The 22944-nt window shown below is 31.8% G+C and overlaps 1 protein-coding gene across 1 annotated transcript; it reads right to left on the reverse strand.

Moving 5' to 3' along the window:
• Nucleotides 1-12505: 12505 nt before the first annotated feature.
• LOC139522794 (uncharacterized) lies at nt 12506-21736 on the reverse strand. Its single transcript, XM_071316355.1, has 9 exons — nt 21673-21736; nt 21034-21206; nt 19496-20012; nt 17932-18754; nt 17639-17718; nt 16710-16853; nt 15804-15920; nt 14026-14143; nt 12506-12902 (listed from the first exon to the last, which is right to left on the reverse strand). The coding sequence occupies exons 5-9, from the start codon at nt 17685-17687 to the stop codon at nt 12686-12688; spliced, it is 645 nt and encodes a 214-aa protein (XP_071172456.1). The 5' UTR covers nt 17688-17718; nt 17932-18754; nt 19496-20012; nt 21034-21206; nt 21673-21736; the 3' UTR covers nt 12506-12685.
• Between the last annotated feature and the right edge of the window lie 1208 nt (nt 21737-22944).

The following is a 22944-nucleotide window of genomic DNA, read 5'->3' on the forward strand; positions in this document are numbered from 1 at the left end:
ATTTTGGTAAAGTTTTGCATATCATATAACTTTGACTTGTTAATTTAAATCAAAAATCGAAAAAAAATAATAAATTGATCCCTTTTTAATTTTATGATATATTACTGAATGAATTCTTTTCAAATAGGTGAAAACATTTATAAGAAGCACATGAAATCGCCGAAAAATGTTCATAAATTAACATTAAAATAAAACAAATATTTCAAGTTTTCTCCATAATTTTTTCTTAAAAACTATATGTTGTTGATACAAATATTTCCGTTTAATGATATAAAAAGTAAAATCACAAAAATACTGAACTTAGAGGAAAATCAATTCGGAAAGTCAATAATCACATGGCAAAATGAAATAACAAAACGCTTCAAAAACGAATGGACAAGAACTATCATATTCCTGACTTGGTACAGGCATTTTCAAATGTAGAAAATGGTGGATTAAACCTGGTTTTATAGCGCTAACCCTCTCACTTTGACGACATTCTCATCAAATTCCATTATATTTACATTGATGCGTTAACTAAACAGACACATAATACGATAATGGCATAAAAGTATCAAAGGGTCACACAATGAAAATACGTTACGATTGTTTCGACGTTTTTGTGGGGTTTTTGCACCACTTTGCTTGGTGTATCCCATGAAATCGAAGTAGGATATCCTGATTTTTTTAACATTTTGAAATTGAAATTTACATATAGTTTTTATAAAGAAAATTATATGGAGTAAAATTTAAAAACATATTTTGCTGATTTTATGTGCGTTCTATACAAATGGGCACCTACTTCAATCAGTAATATTTCATAGGAAAAAGAGACCAAGGCATTATGTTTTTGGCTTTAAACGTTTACGACAAAGGCAAATTGAGAAAGAACTTACTACATTTAAAGTTATGAAATGTTATTTTCATATGTTTCTGCATGTTGCTTTCTGCATAAGACTTCTAAAGTTTACATGAATTATAATTCCGTTTAATCTATATTGCAGTTTAGTTTTACCGGACATATAAAATAAGTTTTACCGGACATATAAAATAAAGAGATGCGTGAGATACCAGAGGTATTCTAAAACTCCTAAGTCGAAAATAAACTGACAACACCATGGCTAAAAAAAATAAGACCAACAAACAAACAATAGTACAATTTTGGAAAGTTCAATCTTAAGCAACACAAACCCAAACTGAAAACTATAGCTGATCTCAGGTGTTTCGGAAGAGTAGACAGATTGTGCTCTAAATCTGGCACCCATCGAGTTTCTCAAGTTAGTACAAACCTGTTAAAATTCTTTAGGTCACATTCGTAAAAATGGGGACAGTATTGTAGTTACGACTTCGTGAAAATATATGCTACCATCTGTGAAACAGACATGACACTTACGATTCATTTTTAGAAAGAAAAACAATGAATTATCACATAGTCAAACCTAGACAGGTTTAGTTGTATTTTGCCAAGTCTGATAAATCAATTTAAGGTTTATGTCTCCTACTGTAGTCATGTGTATTACGAAAATTTCAAAGTGTAATAATATCAAAACTGCAAAGTTAATGAATAAGACAGATTTGTCATTTTGTATATATAATAATTTTATTATTGCATTTAATAGAAAAATGTAATGTTTTGCAGAAAATTCAGAGACTTTTTAATACAAAGATTTATATTATAAAATTAAAAATACATAGATTACTAACCTGTCAATGGTGTTCTAGCGCTTATTGTATTCATTAAAAACACTTAATCACCTTTGTCGAGTGCAACATAGAAAGTGTGCTTGAATTGATCATTATTGATATTTGTTTAAGTTATATTATCAGTGGCAGATCCAGGGGTGGGGGGGGGGGGGGGGTTCCGGGGGTTGAAACACCCTTTTTTTGGCCCATCAATGTATTTGAATTGGGACATGTAGTTGGAATCCCCCCTTTATCCTGGGTTTGGAACCCCCCATTTTAAAATGGCTGGATTCGCCCCTGTATTATTAACTGTCAGGAAATAATTTGTTGCACTGCAGGCAATAATTTCTCTAAATTCTCATTTCTCAAATATTATAGTACAAGATGAAAGATTGTGGCTTTTCTATAAAATTTCTATCTGTTTAGCATTGAAACAACAAAAGGGTTAATAATCCTCTATTAATCGGTGACTTGCTGTTATAAAGACATTTTGTATAAAAATCATTCTGAGAATTCAATGAGTTCCGGGAGTGAGAAATTTCAATACCAAAGAAAATGCATTCAACTAACAGTAGCCTAATCTATGGTGCAAATATATTTTAACAAATAATTGAAATATAAATCTCATTTATCGACAATTGAGACGAGAAGTCTTTTTGCAATGACTGTATTCAAAGCCATAGAATTCCTATATTCCGTATTTTCTTTAACATTAAACATGACTTCAATCTCATTATGCTTATACTGGATTATGGTCTCCTGTAATAAACATTACAAGGTAAAGGTAAAAAAGGTCAATAAATATGCGCTATTAAAGATATAGCCTTGAGCATTTTAATACGAACGTGCAAAATGAAAGCTGGGCGCATATTTTGTGAAGAAAGTGTTTTTTGTCCTTGCTTTCAAACTATTATATTGTTTTCATTATACACTTTGTAGAATATATTGCTTCAACTATGAGATATATGCTCTTTAAACAGACACTGTGTGAATATTTTTACACATAAAGTAGGTTCATAATTTGAAAAATTGAATAATACTTCTAATCGTGAGGTTGTATCACTACCGACACTTTTATCAATCAAATAATGCAGGTTTGTGAAATAATGAGAGTTTGAAAGCACATCAAGTGGAGGTCAACTGCCTTATAGAAACTGACAGCATTGTGTCTAACTATTTATAGACGAAACATAACAAATGTTGTTGTTATACTGTGAATGCTCAGATCTTTTTAGTAGAGTCGTAATTAAAAAGTAAAATCACAAAAATACTAAACTCAGAGGAAAATCAAATCGGAAAGTTCATAATCACATTGCAAAATCAAATGACAAAACATATCAAAAACGAATGGAAAACAATAGCAGCATTCCTGTGTTTAAACAATATCGAATGAATCATAAAAGAGAACTAAAAACATAAAAAAAAATATTAGAATATGGATGTGTGTGTAAAAAAGTGCCCCTCTAACTGAAGAAAAAAACAATGCAAAGGAAATATTAGTTGTATATGATACTAAATAATGTTATCGGATTCCCCGCTTTGTCAATCGTGTGAATTGCATGCATTATTATACTAGCCGTGTACGAACATTTGTCGAAATTGTGACTTTTAATTTCTACCTTTTACGACTAATGCAGCAGTATATTTATCATGTTTATATCTGTAATACTTTATGATACAAAAATGTTTAAAGAATAAGAAAACAAAAAATTAAAATACCAATTGAGATTTTGTTTTAGTTTTTCAGTCAGAAGTTATGATGATGACATTCTTTGAATAGTTTATTTGCATTTATAATCATTGTTCTATGAAACCCACATAACCGAAGTTGTCTGTAAAGACTCAAGCTGTGTGTATCTATTCATAGTATACTTAATAGAATAGATGCTCATAGATTAAAACAAACTAATTTTAGATATGATTGGTGGCAATTTGTATTTTCTTACTTATAAATCTATTCTCTTCATTACAACACATATACATTATATATCGAACTGTTCAATAAAACACAATTTGTATGAAATTATATAGTATCACTTCATTACACATTGACTATTTTTAATTATAAATGTGTCTCGCATTTTATTTTTATTTTGGTTATATACATGATCATAATTTAGTATTATTTATTTTTTCAGTACACATACTCAAAGAAATATTTTTTATTTGTAGAACGATTTTAGATATGACCAAACCGTTAAGGTTCACAATGAAAACATCATCAAATCATTATATTGTAGATTCCAACAGCTACCCTATTCGTTAGTTAATTGGCTACTCTTTAAATATTTTTGATCTGAAAAAAATATAAAATAACAACTATTTGAAGTTATTTTCAAAATTGCATTGACGAAAAATACAAAAAAAAGAGGCTCGTTTTTTTCCTTAAAGCAATCTTTCCGGACGAAATACTATATTTTGAATGTGGATGTTGAACAGAATTCTAAGAAAGTCATTCTATAATAAAGAATTTAAACTTCTGCTAATATAAACGTAACATAGCTATGCAGGCTCTCTTTACTTTTCGCTATGAAGATGATGTTCTCTATCTAAATAATTAAAAACTTAATGACCATGTTGAGCGTATCTATCCCATATAACTATAGATAAAGGATACTAAGCTAAGTCTGCCTCATGTTCTGTACTTACATTTAGAAACTGACAATGAGGGTCGGTTAAAAACAAAACGTTACGACAAAAGAAATAATTTCAGCTTCCCAATTGTGAACTTTCCATTTCAATATAGCAACATTCCAGCAGCGCCTGCATACGGAGTATATAGCTCCCAATTGATACGATTTCCCGCGATTGTATTTCCTGTCATGACTTCCTTGATAGAGAGTTGCTGCTCACAAGGTAACTATTAAACCTAGAGTTCTAAATAGTGAGGTTAAAAGTCATCCCTTCATAAATTTTACAGACGCCATCGCGAGTTGGCTGACCGTTATAGAACAACCGTTTCATTGATGATATCGGATATGTTTCTTACGTCGTAACTACAATCCCCTTCCCTTTTCATGAATGTGACCTACCGAATTAGACTATTTACCGGGTTTGAATAACATGAGCAACACGACGGGTACCACATGTGGAGCAGGATCAGCTTACACGTCCGCAGCACCTGAGATCACCCATAGCTTTTGATGGGGATCGTGTTGCTCAGTCTTTAGTTTGCAATGTTGTTTCTTTTGTACTATTATTTAAAATTGAGAAAGGAAATGGTGAATATGTCAAAGCGACAACCACCCGACCATAGAGCAAACAACAGCCGAAGGCAACCAATGGGTCTTCAATGTAGCGAGAATTCCCGCACCCGTAGGTGTCCTTCAGCTGGCCCCTAAAATATGCATAATAGTACAGTGATAATGGACGTCATACTAAACTCCGAATTATACACAAGAAACTAAAATTTAAAATCATACAAGACTAACAAAGGCCAGAGGCTCCTGACTTGGGACAGGCGCAAAATTGCGGCGGGGTTAAACATGTTTATGAGATCTCAACCCTCCCCCTATACCTCTAGCCAATGTAGAAAAGTAAAAGAATAACAATAAGCACATTAAAATTCAGTTAAAGAGAAGTCCGAGTCCGATGTCAAAAGATGTAACAAAAGAAAATAAATAAAATGACAATAATACATAAATAACAACAGACTACTAGCAGTTAACTGACATGCCAGCTCCAGACCTCAATTAAAAGAGGGACGAAAGATACCAAAGGGACAGTCAAACTCATAAATCTAAAACAAACTGACAACGCCATGGCTAAACATGAAAAAGACAAACAGAAAAACAATAGTACACATGACACAACATAGAAAACTAAACAAATAAACAACACGAACCCCACCAAAAACTAGGGGTGATCTCAGGTGCTCCGGAAGGGTAAGCAGATCCTGCTCCACATGCGGCACCCGTCGTGTTGCTTATGTGATTACAAATGCGGTAAATAGTCTAATTCGGTAGGTCAAATTCATGAAAGGGAAGGGGATTGTAGTTACGACGTGAGGAACATATCCGATATCATGTGTGAAATGGTTATTCCATAACGGTCAACCAACTCGTGATGGCGTCCGTAAAATTTACGAAGGGATGATTTCAACTTCACCATTTGGAACTCTTGATTTAATAGCTTCCTTGTGAGCAGTAAACCTCTATCAAGAAAATCATGATAGGAAATGCAAGCACGGGAATATCGTATCAATTGAGAGATATATACCCCGTATGCAGGTGCTGCTGGAATGTTGCTACTTAGAAATGGAAAGTTCACAATTGGAAAGCTGAAATCATCTCTTTTGTCGTAAAGTTTTGTCTTCAACCGACCCTCATTGTCAATTTCTAGATGTAAGTCAAGATATGAAGCTGACTTAACTGTATCTGTAGTATCCTTTATCTCCAATTCGATGGGATAGATGCGTTCCACATAGTCACCAAATTTTGAATTGTTTAGTGAAAGAACGTCATCTATATAGCGGAAAGTAGAGTTAAAGGATATTGCTAACTTCTTATCTTTCTTCCTAAGAAGTTCCTGCATGAAGTCAGCCTCATAATAATAAAGAAACAAGTCAGCAAGTAGAGGGGCACAGTTTGTTCCCATTGGTATGCCGACAGTCTGTTGAAAAACACGTCCTCCGAACGTAACAAATATGTTGTCAATCAAGAAATCAAGCATCTTGATAATATCGGTTTCAGAGAATTTTTTGTTTGAATCAGAGTGATTCTTTACAAAGTAGGATTTATCCCTCCCTAAGACAAGATACTTGTATCTACGTTGGCCATTCTTTTTTATGAAGCAAAGTAATACCAACTCTTTTAATTTGTCTTTAAGTTTGGAATGTGGAATACTTGTGTAAAGAGTAGAGAAGTCAAATGTTTTAATACTGTTACAAGATGAAAGAGAGTTAGATTGTATGTACTAAACTGATTGAAAGATTAAACTGATTGAAAGATTATGTCTTCATCATATGAATATCAGGTACAATCCCTCCCGTTAGGGGTTTAGTATCATACTATCATAAAATATATGAGAAGAACATAACCCGTGTCATGCCAACAACTGTTTTTTTAGAAATAAATGTGTTTAGTTCCGATGCAAAGACCCTATCAGTGAATCAATGTTAAAGCCAAAATATGCAATCTTTAATGACCTGACAACAGTATCGTAACTATATCCCCTTTTAATAAGTCTATTTAAAGGTTTTGTTAGTTTCTGAGGAGAATACTGACATTTTTGTGCTTTATAAAGAATATTTCCATAAAATGTTGGATGTGAAATACCTGAACGTATAAGATGTCTGCATGTTGAGTTATATTTACGAATTATTTCCTTATACCGGTGATAAAATTTAGTAAATGTTTTGACCAGTTTGTGATATCGAAAACCCTGGTGTAATAATTTTTCAGTAATACATAAATTTCTCTCGCTAAAATCTAATACATTGTTACATACACGAGCGAATCGTACAAGTTGAGATATATAAACACCATAAGAAGGTGACAAGGGAACGTCACCATCTAAAAATGGATAATTAACAATAGGAAATGAAAAATCATCTCTTTTATCATAAATTTTTGTATTAAGCTTCCCGTTTATGATATAGATATCAAGATCGAGGAAAGGGCAGTGGTCATTGTTATCATTAGCTTTATTTAAAGTAAGTTCTACAGGATAAATTTCTTTAGTATACATACTGAAGTCGTCATTATTTAGAGCCAATATATCATCCAAATATCTAAAAGTATTGTTAAATTTTTGTATCAAATGTTGTTTTGATGGGTCTTTGCTAATTTTAGTCATAAATTGTAACTCATAACAATACAAAAACAGGTCCGCAATAAGTGGTGCACAGTTAGTCCCCATTGGAATTCCAATAACTTGACGATATACGGAATCTCCAAAGCGAACAAAAATGTTATCAAGTAAAAATTCAAGTGCATAAATAGTATCAAAGCATGTCCAATTGACATAGTTCTTTTGTTTATTGCTACTAAAAAATGATCTAAAAGAGTTTGAACATATGTACTCGCATTCCGACTTTTTAAATGCCCAGTTAATTAAGGATGTGAATTTTTTCTTAATAAGAATATGAGGCAAAGTGGTATATAGGGTAGAAAAATCAAAACTTTGAACAGATTCAAAATCACCAATATATGCATGCAATTTATCAAGTACTTCCAACGAGTTTTTGACACTCCAAAAGTAATTTATTCCACTATTTTCAAAGGCCTTATTTGAACAATTTATTATCAGGTTTTTTATTGTACCAAGTGTACTAGTAAGTAAAACAGACAATTTAGTAGTTGAACAATGGCTAGAAGATGAAATAAATCTATATTTGTAAGGTTTTTTGTGCAGCTTCGGAAGCCAGTACATAGTTGGGACTTTCATTGTGTTTGGTTCTGCTTGTAAAGAAGTAGCTAAAAGTTTATGTTTGTTACAGATGTCGTTTTCTAAAAATGAAGTCAGTTGGAATGTTGGTGAATTCGTGATTTCCTTTTGCAGAACCTCTATATAAAATTTACGTCAAACAATAATGATATTATTAGCAGCTTTATCAGCCGGGACAAAAACAAATTCCTTGGCTAGTTCTGTTAGTTTATTTTTGATACGCGAAATAGGGTTTTTATAGTTTTTGTTGAGGGTAAAATGTTCTTTAAAATGTTGTATTCGAATATCAACTATCTTTATTACTGAATTAAAAAAAGAGTCCAAAGATTTTTTGTCAGCTTTTTCCCGTTTTACCCATTTCAAACAGTAGGCACGGAGTGAGTCGTTGATGATATTACGACACTCATTCCAGTTAATAGTTGACGGGGGACGATATTTAGGTCCTTTACTGAGAAATGATTTTAACTCTCGGTCGCGAACGATGTTAAGGTCTCCTGTTATAACATGGGAAATTGGTCCATAGGTGTATTCTGAATTACTGCAATTACACGACATAGGTGTATTTTCAGTGATATTTACATCTTTACACAATTGGCTATAATTAAACACATATTTTCGGGTAGATTTCTTGTAAATATAACAAATGAGAGGGAGTTCAGTATTATCAAAATATCCAGGAATTTGGTCTTTAACAGAATGGTCGTTAAAAATACCGGCAATATTTACAAAATCAAAACCTTTATTGACATACTTTATTTTAATAAAATGTTTTTTATGATCTTCAGGGCGATCAATTTTTGGAAACAGTTTAGAATAACAATATGCCATTATAATTTGGACAATTTCATACTTAGGACTGTAATATGAAATTGTGTTGCAATCCTCTAAAATGTTATTTAATTTATTTATAGGTAAAGAACAAAGCTTGGTTAACAGATAATGTCTGCCGTTGTTTTTTGAAATGGAAATTAGGTCCGAAATATTTGTATGGTTGGTCCGAAATTTTCTTTGTATTTGTCTGTTTGTCTTTTTCATTTTTAGCCATGGCGTTTTCAGTTTATTTTTGATCAGGAGTTCTACTGTTAATCTAATATCTTTCGCCCCTCTCTTATCAAAATCACATGGAAAGTCGATACATTCATAGTTTATAAGACAAATCATTGATGCCATGATGAGTTTATGTACAACCACTGGGTCGATGCCACTGCTGGTGGAGTTTTGATTCCCCAAGGTGATCACTAGCCTAGTAGTCTTCTGTGATGACTTTAGTTATCATTGATATGTGCATAATTATAAATTATTATCTTAAATAATATTAAAGATATAAATAAACTGTAAATAGCAATAATGTTCTCCAAAGTTAAATGATCGACATTTTTGTTTGCTGAAAAAAAATTGGAAAAGAGTGGCGAAAGATACAAAAATATTCATTCTTATCAATAGAAAATATACTGACAAGACAAAGGCAAATACCGAAAAAAAAATCAAAACGTAAACAAAAGTATTAACAACACAACATTGAAAACCAAAATAAACCCCACCCCCAACAAAAACCAGGGGGTGATCCTCAATACTCAAGAAATGTAGGATGATTCATGATAATAAGATGCAGAAGTGTATGATAATATTAGCAGACGTTTAAATCCTCAATACTCAAGAAATGTAGGATGATTCATGATAATAAGATGATAATCTTTTAATTACCAAACGTGACTTATTCCCGATTGTGACTGTTTTGCTGAGTGTGAATTCGCATTACTATAAGACGTGTTACGGTACTTGTCTATCCCAAACTCATGTATTTAGTTTAAATGTTTAATGTTATATTTGTAATTCTCATCGGATTTTGTCAAATATGTTGACGTCTTTTCTATTATATTTATGTGTTATGAAAACTAAAATTAATCACCGCCGTCATTTATTAGATTTAATATTGGTCAACATAATCTGTACGATAATTTAAGTTTGAAGTTGGATTCATAACAAACTGCACATATACATATTATAGTTAATTGCTATTAATAAGTATTGCAATATGCATTGTGTTTAAATGCAATATCAGTATTTAGTTCTATTTTAATCTTTAATCAATCCTAATTCTATCTTACTTTTGAGATATAGTTTTTCATATGTGACGTAATTTTTCTGCTGTTTCAGAAATTTCATATCTTCAAATTTTTAATGCCTTTTCACCATCGTATGTGACGTAATTGTTAATGCCTTTTCACCGTCGTATGTGACGTCATTTTCATAATTTACTGCGTTGAGGCCTGGACTGAGTCGGGTGTGTCTATTCTGTGTTGGTCATTCATTATGTATTCGTGTTTGTTTTATGTAATGAGTTAATACTTCAGTTTCATTATGTATATCTGTTATATTCATTTGATAAAATTTACTGTTTGCAATAGCATTAATTGTTCTAAATAATTAGGATGTTCATATCCAAAGCATACAAACTTAGCCGTATTTGACACAACCTTTTTCAACTTTTGATCTCTCAGTGCTGTACAACTTTATACTTATTTTCGCTTTCGATCTTTTATATCTGGGCGTCATTGGTGAGTCTTGTGTGGACGAGGCGCGTTTTTGGCGTATTAAATTTTAAACCTGATGCTTTTTATTATTCATTAATCATGTGTTTCTTTGTCTAATACGTTTTCCTATTTATTTGTATTGTAGTCCTGTAATATTATGTTGTCATTTCTATGTTATATTTGATATTGCCATTAAAGTGCGAGGTTTGGCATGCCACAAAACCAGGTTCAACCCACCATTTTTTCCTTTAAAAATGTCCTGTACCAAGTCAGGAATATGGCAATTGTTATATTATAGTTCGTTTCTGTGTGTGTTACAGTTTAACGTTGCGTCGTTTGTTTTCTCTTATTTTTGAGTGTAAATTGACATTGCGATAAGACGTGTCACGGTACTTGTCTATCCCAAATTCATGTATTTGGTTTTGATGTTATATTTGTTATTTTCGTGGGATTTTGTCTGATGCTTGGTCCGTTTTTGTGTGTTTTAGTTACATTGTAGTGTTGTGTCGTTGTTCTCCTCTTATATTTATGCGTTTCCGTCAGTTTTAGTTTGTTACCCCGATTTAGTTTTTTGTCCCTGGATTTATGAGATTGAACAGCGGTATACTACTGTTGCCTTTATTCAGCCCCACACAGGGAAGGTTTGACTAATTACTTAACAGTTATGATCTAAATATAATTTTGTTATTTTTATCATCCGTGTAACGAATTAGATAATCATCGTTATCATAAAACAAAGTTTATGGTGTGTTTCATATGTCTATCTTGTTTCTCGTTTTTCATATAGATGAGACCGTTGGTTTTCATGTTTGAATTATTTACATAAGTCATTTTCAGCCTTTCAACTTTTTACTTGTTTGGCTTTTTAATTGTTTTGATATGAGCTTCACTGAAGAGTCTTATGTAGACGAAACGCGCGTCTGGGGTATTAAATTATATTCCTGGTACCTTTGATAACTACTTTATAGCATGATGTTCAATGTGACCAAACGATCCGTGTTGAAGGCACTACTTCAACCTCCTTTATAAAGGTTTACTTTTAACACATTGTGATATGGATGGAGAGTTGTCTCATTGGCACTCATACCACATTTTCTAAGATTTAGATCAAATAAGATCGAATAACACTGATCTTCCTAACTTTCATTGTGATATGTGTTTACATACCAGATTACACTTTCCCTAAGATTAACTTATGTTCCTGACAGCTAGATGTTGAAAATTTCAACCTTATTTAAATTCAAGAAGGTCATTCTCTAAAATTTCTTCATTATTTCATACTAACAACTTTCTATTTTATCATGTTGATTTAAGGGACAAAGCTTTTAAAAAGTACTGTTAAATATACAGTGGAAAACTAATTGTATGAAATAGGATTTATATTTCTTAATGCATAGAAACTGTCTAAACACATATACTATAAAAAGAAGATGTGGTATGATTGTCAATAAGACAACTCTCCACAAAAGACCAAATTACACAGAAATGAAAAAACTGTAGGCCATCGTACGGCTTTTAACAATGAACAAAGCCCATACCGCATAGTCAGCTGTAAAAGGCCCCAAAATGACAATTTAAAACATTTAAGTCCATTAAAAACCTTTTCTTAGAAAAAAAATAAAGTAAGACTATCAAATTACATTGAATTACTCTGTTCTTTTCGCTTTTACTGTGATTTTTGTTTGCATACAATATAACACTTTCCCTAATATAGACGTATGTTCCTGACAGCTAGATGTTGAACACGTCAACCTTTTTCGAACTCTAAAGGGTCAATCACTGCAATTACTTCATTGCTTCATACTAACAACTTTCCGTTTTATTAAGTTGATAGAGTGAAAGGAAATATCCTTCAAAATTAGCAAAGTAGATCTGAATACATGATGATGTTAAACGTCCAGTTGCAAAGTAATTGTTAGAAGTTAGATATCTGTTTTTTATTACATAGAAACATACTTAAACAAAATACACAAGTCCAACAAGAAATCAGTCTTTAAGGTACTCGAACCAATCAAGGAAGTAAATATTAAAAGTAAATAAAAAGTGTCACCATGCTGGAAGATTGTTGTCTGAGAGATGTCAACAATCGCGAAGTGTTACCACTACGAATAATAACAGTAATACACTTTCGTTGTATCAGATTTCTTTGGATGGGTACCACCATCACTGCTGTTGTTCTGGTTATCCTCGTCATCCATCTTTATTGATTCTTCTCTGACTGTCATTCCACGTACACGCTGGCATGTCGATGTATATTTGTACAGATAGAAAGGCTTACTTGTTGGTAGGTTGATGTAACTGTATGGAGAGCCATCCGATCTGTTGTATATATACAATAGTGTAAAAATAATCTATTATAAATGTATCTTTACTCCTGCTTAAATATTATTAATAAGAATTATATTTGAGCATTTAACTCAATGTCCGCTTTCCGTTGTAATACGAATGACAAGTATTGCAAAATAGTGTTGTACCCAATAAAGATGGCAACCTCGGTTTTACTTCTTTCGTAATGGCTAAGTGTGGACTGGGTTATTTAATGACACACACTTTAATTATATTGGTAACATAACTTTTCATAATTGGATAAAGCTACATGTGCTAGATACATGGTTCTAAAAAATACTTTAAAAAATACGCTTTGTGATTTCGCCCGTGTTATACTAAAAAAGCGAACAAATCGTGATAATAAAACTTAATGAGAAAGATACACTCACAATAATGCTGAAAGAAATCTAAATATTCTTGTTTCACGTGATCTCTTATATCAAAAAGAGTATTTCTGTCAACAAAATAATGGAACAGTATATCTATATATCTACTTAGCACGAACTGAGTAAAAATAATGTGTTTAAACAGTTCCAAAAAAAAATACGTGTATAAAAAACAATTACTGAAGGCTGAACCAAAATTAGATAAAAACTTGTTCAGACTGTTTGACACAGAGATATGTCTTGTTTTTGTTGACATCTTGATGATATAAAGCAAATTTTGAAATCAAAATGGAAATATTTAAAATGGCTAACTTCGCATAGCGTTCAATGACAATACACAATGCCTGAGTAAACGGAGCCAAGTTATCTCCATTGAAATAAGAAATGCCAATACAACAGCATATCAAATACAGTTCACCTACCATTAGTAGGTCTTCTTTAACCGCAATATTTAATAGTAGTATATGTTAACTCAGGAAAAAAGTTTTAAAATCAATTAATCATCACACGGGGAACAGGACCACGAATGTAATTCGAATGGGATAAGACAGTGCTTATACAACTGCATACCACATATCATTGATCTTATTTAATGTTATACTGGTGTTGAAATTTGATGGTATACACGATGATCGGTATTTTTGTTATTTTAACCTTCCCCCATAAACTCACTTCGTCGAAGTGCGACATATACTGAACAGAAAATAACTTATTGAATAATTACATACTTGCAGCAGTAGTATATTTTTGTGTTCCTATCATAGACTCCATATGGAAGAATACCCCATTTTGAGTTAGCATTTGCGTTATCCTCGTCGTCCCAATAGATAAAGCCAGTGGTAAATCCTATTAATATATATAAAGTTTATGATTATATTAATAATAAAAATGATAATAATAAAACGATAATTTTGGCATTTGATTTTGAAATTAATGGAAGAAGTTTTTAATACTAACGGTATTGAAGACTTGAACACTTTGATTGGCCACTAGTCTAAATTCCACATGCTAAGATAGTCTCTAAGATAAATCGTTACATAGTGTCCTAATGCCTAATATGATACAAATGCAAGTTTTCCTTAATCCAAGAAAATTGATATAAATCATTTTGTCTTCGATGGAAATATATTTGATAAATGTTAATTTGTCAGTCCTGAAAATGAACTGCATAATGATAACATCAGTATTTTTCTACCAGGAGGAAATATATTTAAGAATTGAATTCTCTTTTGTGTAATTTTATGGGGGTGTAAAAGCGTTGACCGAAGTACATTTTGTATGAAGCGCGGAAGCGCTTCATACCAAAAATGTGCGCACGGTCAACGCTTTTACACCCCCATAAATTTACAAAAAAAAGCATTCAATACTTATAATTACATTTTTACCTATAGGATCATGATAACACGCCTTTTATCAAGTTTTTATTTCATTTACCTGTGCACTTTATTGTGGGACCTCGTGTCATCATGAATGAAACGTTGCATTGTGTAATGCAATTGATTAAGGAATATTACGAGATTGCTAGTTAGCCAATCAGAATAACGTATTATAATGAAACATACATCTAATGTAATTATTTGACAATATGAATATAAAGACCATTGTTCAAACGTCATAAATTGATTAAACAAAACAAAAATCTGGCTAAACATTCATTCATTCATTCATTCATTTATTCATTCACTATAATAAGAAAACAACAAATCAACAGAAACACGGAAATGCGACAAAAACAAATGCTCAAATGCATAGAAACGGATTATTTGGAATAAAAACTGTCATTATTCTAACTTTGTACAGGACATTTTTAAAAACAAATGTTTTACGTCACAAGAAAAAAAATGCGACTTAGATCTGAACGTCACTGATGAGTCTTAGGTCGACGAAACGCGCGTCTGGCGTATTAAATTACAATCCTGGTACATTTGATAACTATTTAGACCTTAATTTTTTGAACATTGGTAAGTTGTTACCCGATAAATATAACAATACTTATATCAGCATAGGCAATAACTTACTTATACATTATGTATACTAGTATAAATGATATTACTAGAAAAGTTCCAAGAAACTCTCTATTCATAAGAAGATGCCCTTCCATTAGAAAATGCATTTTCATAAGAAAAAACCTTCTCATAAGAAAAAGCCATCTCATAAGAAAAATCCTGTACCAAGTCAGGAATATGAAAGTCTTTGTCCATTCGTTTGATTGGTTTTAGCTTTTGATTTTGCCGTTTAATGACGGACATTTTGTGTCGAATTTTCTACCGAGTTCATTTTTTTGTGTTTTACTTTTTTCAATATAAAAGCCCTATGTTATGTATTGTCTACTGTACTGTAATTAACATAATCAAAGTGAGCAGAGTGAGGTAGGTTACTTAGGTTTTTACTATGCTGTGTTTTATGAACTATAGTTTGTCTGTTTTATAATATTAAGTTAAAACTTAAGTGATATAAAAACAAAATTGAAAATATGAATGTTTGGGAATCAAAATTGCACACATACCTGAAGGACATGAACTCCCATATCTCGCAATACAATAATTTCCACTTGGCCAAGATCCTGATCCGCTGTATGTTGTTTTTGTACAGTAATACAACTTTGTGTTTCTACCAAAAGTACCTAGAAGTACATAAAGGAAAGTAAAATAATGCTGGTTTTATTCTTAAATACTTATCCATTTATTCATTTTAATTAATATTTTATAATCGGCTTCTGATTATTTTTTTCCTACTTTTTCCGTTAGTCAATTATCACATGGTTTCTTTAGATTTAGCTATTCCTCTAAAACAAGTCGAGGTACACGCTTGCGACATTTATTTTGTCTGTTTCATTTGTTTAAAGTTTTTCTTTGACTTAATTTTCCTATTCATGCAAAAGAAATCCGTCGGAGAGGATGATTTGTACTAAGATTAATTGATCAATTTTGGTTCAGAAATCCAGTCATCTTTACGTCGACAAATATCGTTAGAGACTTATACTTGGGTGTCCAATAATTCCATGTCGCGTAATCATAATGGTCATTAATTATTTATTTGGTAGATTAACAATAAGTTTTTTTGTTGATATGATTTTAAATATATGTGATCACTCAGAGATGTTAATACTCATGATTAACTTGCAAAACAAACTTTTTGAAAGATTTACTTCAGTGTTTTAAGTATGCAAAAGTTGCCCGAAATACTTATGAATACATTACATTGCTAGATATGGTAATTATATAACCAACGATTATATTGTCATCTTCGGATTTATTGTGGTGTAAGGTTGCTTCAGAAAAGCGCTTCGAACGAATGAAATTTATAAATTATTGTTTTGCTATCTCTTTTACATATGTTTCAAACGTTCCTGGTTTTATTAATCCGCCAAATTTTTTATAAGTATCATTAATAACATATGTAGAACGCTTACCAGAAAAGTGATGGCTAATACTTGGGGTAACAGAATTGATATTATTACTATCTTCATTGTCCTGGTACCTCCATCCTTTGGCCCATCCAGGTGGGCATTCAGTTTTTGGTTTCGGTAATGAGTACCTTCCACTAGGCCAACCAACTAAAATAAGATAAATATAGATTCAACAACTACAATTAGTGTATTACGATATTTCTCCGCTCGAGACAGTTAATTTTTAATATTGAAAGCGCGAGGCTTGGCGAGCTTTTTAAATAAATAAAATATCACTGTTGAGAGTGGAGAAATATCGTAATACACGAGTTACAGTGGTGGAATCTATTTCTCTTTGGATTGTTATCCTTCCTTTTCAAAGGTTTGAGGAAAGTTGTGTACTTTTGATGTGACGTCTTCAGACATGGTCTCCTTTTTTCATGACGTCACAATAAGAAAACTTAGAAGAAAACAAGAAAATTTAACTTCACAATTAAATTTCAACCAATCATTTGCCGAGAACATATTTTTCACTAGTGAAGAGAATTTTTTTTCACACCGGTTAGGAAATGTGAAAATAGCACAAATATTAGAGAATAGATATTTTTAATGCATTGTTGTACACCTTTAGTAAATATTTCGTCTGAATTATTCCTTACAAATACCATCCTCTGAAAATATACCTTACGCAGATTAATCTTATCAAACTGGTTGATTGAAACTTTTTTCTAAGAATATAAAAATGACATTTTATAATCATTATTGGTAGACTGTAAATTACAACAAAACAATATGATTTTACAGTATGATTTATGAAATCATTTCGCTTTAAGTAAACTTTCGTTTCTTAAAAAAAAAAAACATCTGAAAATGTAATGATTCACTGTGCTTATGGATATGAAGGGATATTCTAGTCTAAACTAATATAAATTTAACAAAAATATAGAACTTACCTGCGCAAGCAGATGCAATCATCAAAAACAGAATAAAAATGTTTTCCATCTTGATCTGTTATCCACTTGAAATCAGGAACCTGTAAAAATGTTTTATCACAAATTTCACTGTTTATGTAGAATAAACACCTAAGACTGGTGTCTATTGACAACAATAAGTAACAAAATATGTTGAAGCTTCTAATAAAAATAAAATTGTAATTATTAAAGATTAGTGCAAAACATGATGAACAAACATTTACTTAATCACTTAAACAAACGTAGCAGTCTCATTAAAATATAAAGATACTTACCTGAAGTTACGTGATCTTCAACAAGTTTCAGACTGATTATGCTTGAACGAAAAATGCCTTAAATAATAAGTTTTGACCAATAAAATATCAAAGGAAATTAAACATGCTGCGTCAATCTACAGTGAAAGGAAAGTACAAGGACATGTTTTGGTTTCTTATGACCTTGTATGTGCTACGCAGAATAGTACTAAAATGCACAATATAATTACGGTATGTATTACTCATATAAAACAAAAGTATGGATAAGGAGTTAAATGTTATCCATAGTTTTTATTATGGTTTTGCAATATTAAGTAATCAAAATTATAAATCTGGAAGGATAAATATAACCATGGCACAGTTAAACACATAGGACAAATATATCCCAAAATATATCAACACAAGAGGCCAAACTTAAGCAAAATTGTCAGTCTGTAATCTTAATGAACTGATGAGTCTTATGTAGACGAAACGCGCGTCTGGCGTACTAAATTATAATCCTGATACCTTTGATAATTACATAAACTTTAAAGCGATTTAGTAAAAAGTGTTCCTACTCATTCACCAATTCACAAAATAAGTTTGGATAAGATATTCACAATGCAAGAAGCTGTTCATAGTGATATGCAAAAATATTGTAAACAAGAAGAATCTTTTAGGCTTTTACCTTTAATAAAATTTTAAAAACTGCAACAAGTAATTACTATATAAACATCCATTAAGTTTGAAAAAAAATGAAAAAAAAAGCAAATCTTTGAAATATTTTCACTCTTATTGATCAGCCTAGTTTATGTACAAGAAATTAACGAAAACTAATATGTAACATATAAACAAACGACAACCACTGAATTATAGGCTCCTGACAAGCCCATAAATACAAAATATGGCGGGATTAAACATGTTAGCGGGATCCCAAACCCTTCCCTTACTTAAGAAAGTGGTATAACAGAATGACAATGTTTGTTGACATATTAGTTTGTTGCTATAGTGATTGAAATAATATCACAATGTTGACTGCTGAACTTATTTTTTACATTTTTACCTATTATGTCTGTTTGTTTTGTTCAAACATTGTTGTCAATATAATGGAATGTTATGCAACTGTCATACAAGTGAGTGGTTCAGCTAGCTTTAAATCTAGATTTAATCAACCATTTTCTTCATTAGAAAATAACTGCACTAAATCTTTGATTTAAATATGTTGCCATCTTGTAATCTTGTTTGTTATCAATGTATTTTGCCTGTACCAAGTCAGGAATATGAGAGTTGTCCATTCGTTTAATGTGTTTTAGCTTTTGATTTTGCCATTTGATAAGGGACGATCCGTTTTGAATTTTCATCAGAGTTCACTTGTAATGTGTTTTTACTTTTTTCTAACCATTTAATTAAGCTCAAGGTTGGGGAAACCTAATGATCTCGTTACTAGAAATACAATGTATGTTATTATTGACTTGAATTTACCCTCAAACAATGCTGCTATAATATTAACATATTTAAAATGTCATTTAACCCTTGAAAAGAGGTATTACCTTCCAGAAAGAGTTTTTTAGTATTGATGCAGACACCATAGTAGACAGAAAAAAACATAAAAATCAAACATTTACAGCAAAGTTAGATTATGAACAAGTCATCATAGTCTTAATTGTCAATTTAAAAAAAATAAGATGTGGTATGATTGACAATGAGACAACTCCCCACAAGAGACCAAATGACACAGAAATTAACAACTATTCCTTTTAGAAGTTATTCCCTGTGCTTAATGTTAAAGTTATCAAATTCAGTCGTTCCCTGGGTTGATAACGTTTGATTTTGTCAGTTTTATGGACTTCCCACATTTGAACTTACCTTTGATTTCGATATTTTTGTTCTTCTTTCTTGGATAGATTAAAATGCAGAATAAGGCCCTATACGTGTGAAAAAAGATACCAGGATTCAAATTTTTGAATTCCAGACTCACGTTTAGTCCGTGAAAATGACACTCGAATAAACAAATTGAAAAGGCCAATAAATTACGTGGATGAAGAGCATTGTGGACCAACATTTCCGAACGTTTTGCCAAATACAGTTGAAGTTATTCCTAGGGTAGAAAACTGTTAGAATTTCTAAAAATTCAAAGTTTGGTAAACAATAAACTTATTATGAATATCGATGGAAATATTTTTCATATATACTTTTGAATGTGTATTCCGAAAATAAATCAAAGTTTGAATGTACGGAACAAAGCCTAATCTTCATGAATTATCTGTACGCGTGTAGCCTTTGTTTTGCATGTTCGTATCAAAATACGCAAGGTTATTTTTTTCAATAGCGCATATTTATTGATGTTGTACAAAAGAACGACAAAAAAGTTATAACGTAGTATATATTACAGGATGCTAGAATTCTGTATAAGCAATACGTGACGACCTTGTCATCAATTGATATTTTCCGTATTAAAGTGAGAATTAAGGTGAAGTCATTTATATAACATATGAGGGAATTCTGTGAATATTATCGTCAATGACTTTTATTCGAGTCATGTTCTTGGGGGATATTTCGTCCTATAATGATTTGTATACAATATTTCCTATCCAAACAACCACAATTAACTGACCAATCAAATGACACCTATTAGTTAAGTTCTTTATCAGATAAGATGAAATATTACCTCAACAATCGGGATTTAACCATATGTTAATTCAACGTGTAAACCGATATGTATGTTTTTTTACATAATTATCCTTTTTGTGTTTATGACCATGGCACAGTTAACACATAAGACAAATATATCCCCAAACATTCAAATGTGGGAAGTCCATAAAACTGGCAAAATCAAACGTTATCAACCCAGGGAACGACTGAATTTGATAACTTTGACATTAAGCACGGGCAATAACTTTTAAACGGATTACTAGAAGTTAATTTTTTCTGTGTCATTTTGGTCTCTTGTTAAGAGTTGTCTCATTGTCAATCATACCACATCTTCTTTTGTTTAATTGGAAATTAAGACAATGATAACTTATTCTTATTCTAATTTTGCTGTGAATGTTTGAATTTTATGTTTTTTTCTGTCTACTATGGTTTCTGCATAAATACTAAAACATCTTTCTGAAAGACAACACGTCTTCTAAGGGGTCAATTGACGTTTTCTAGATTTAAAGCTAGCTGAACAACTCACTTGTATGACAGTTGCATAAAATTCCATTATATTGACAACGATGTCTGAACAAAACAAACAGACATACTAGGTAAAAATGTAAAAAAAATAAGGTCAGCAGTCAACATTGTCTTATAATCTCAATCACTATAGCAACAAACTAATATGTAAGCAAACATTGTTATTCTGTTATACCACTTTCTTAGGTAAGGGGAGGGTTGGGATCCCGCTAACATGTTTAATCCCGCCACATTCTGTATGTTTGGGCCTGTCCTAAGACAGAAGCCTGTAATTCAGTGGTTGTCGTTTGTTTATATGTTACATATTTGTTTTTCTTTCATTTTTGGACATACATTAGGCAGTTAGTTTTCTTCTTTGAATTGTTTTACATTGTCATTTCGGGGCTTGTAATAGCTGATTATGCGGTATGGGTTTTGCTCATTGTCGAAGGCCATACGGTGACCTGTAGTTGTAATTTCTGTGTCATTCGGTCTCTTGTGGAGAGTTGTCTCATTGGCAATCATAACACATTTTCTTTTTTATATTGGCATAATAACACAGTGACAGGATGTATAAGTAGAGAGCCACGTGATAAATAAAAAAAAAACACAAAAAAGCATATAGACAAGCGAATTAGCCACGTCAAACGAAGACCACTAAAGCATACTAAACAGTAAAAGTAATATGCTTGAATTGTTTTTCAACAAACTATTTTCACTATCGTGAGAAAATGTTCCTTTGGTATTTTTTTGTCTCTTTTTATATGCAAACGCTTTTTCATCTGTTTTTTAGTGTGTGCATATGTGGCACTCCTTCCAGACAAGGTGTCTTGGACTGTACTGGTTTCATATATATTGGATTTCCCTCACAACGTTCAACGTTGTGTTTTTGTTTCTGAATGAAATCTTTACAATGCTTTAAAACCTGTGGTTTTCGTTACTGACGTCTCGTTCTTTAAACAAAACAAAAAAAAATCATTGGAAAAGATGCACCAGGGGTAGGTCAAAGAACGTTCTTTGACATAAGATAAGACGACCTGTGAAGATAGAATTCCGTTTGTTGTAACCTTCCATCCCGATTTGACAAAGAACGTTCTTTGACATACCCCTGGTTCATCATCTTTCTGCTCAGAAACTCTTGATTTTTACAAATTTCTGTATCAAGATCTTGTTGTGTTATAGTCTTCTTTTAGTTTTATAGAGTTTCTTGTGGCACAGTTATTTTCAAATAGTTTAAAAGAAGCCGGAATGAATGAATCTGATTAATAGAGTGATAGAGGAGACATATGCATCCCAAAATTTAAAAAGAAAAGTAAATGGAATCCCCTAAAAGCAAAAACGACAATTTGGAATCATTCATTACATCAGTCAAAGCTGAAGTCAGATCTTCAATAAGTGGTTAACAAGTCAGAAATATTTCAAAGTCAGAAAGTCAAGCCATGATAAACTTAAAAGACCATGACGAAATTGTTATCAAACAAGCTGACAAAGGAAGTGCCGTTGTATTGATGAACAAGGCAGACTACATCGAAGAAGGAAATCGTCAGCTCTCAAACTCTAAATTTTATAAAGAACTATCATGTGATCCAACCAAAGAAATCAACAAAAACATTAATGACGTCCTCTCAGAAATGAATAAAGATAAACAAATTGATGACGATACGTACGATTATCTACGCCCAGACGAAACATGCACAGCCGGTTGATTTTATTTACTTCCAAAACTCCACAAAGAAGGGATTCCAGGGAGACCTATAGTATCAGCTAATGGCCATTCCACCGCAAAAATTTCAGAATTTGTTGATTACCACCTCAGACCACATGTTAAACAATTACCATCTCATATTCAAGATACGACTGACTATTTGAAGAAAATGAATTCCTTAAGTCCTTTACCTA

Source organism: Mytilus edulis, chromosome 5 (genome assembly GCF_963676685.1).
Source record: "Mytilus edulis chromosome 5, xbMytEdul2.2, whole genome shotgun sequence".
NCBI lineage: Eukaryota > Metazoa > Mollusca > Bivalvia > Mytilida > Mytilidae > Mytilus > Mytilus edulis.

Coding starts and splice junctions, on each gene's coding strand:
- LOC139522794 (XM_071316355.1), bottom strand. CDS start 17,687: ATGGAAAACATTTTTATTCTGTTTTTGATGATTGCATCTGCTTGCGCA. Junction 16,854..17,638: donor GATTGCATCTGCTTGCGCAG/GTAAGTTCTATA, acceptor ATCTTATTTTAG/TTGGTTGGCCTAGTGGAAGG. Junction 12,903..14,025: donor AAAATATACTACTGCTGCAA/GTATGTAATTAT, acceptor TATATACAACAG/ATCGGATGGCTCTCCATACA.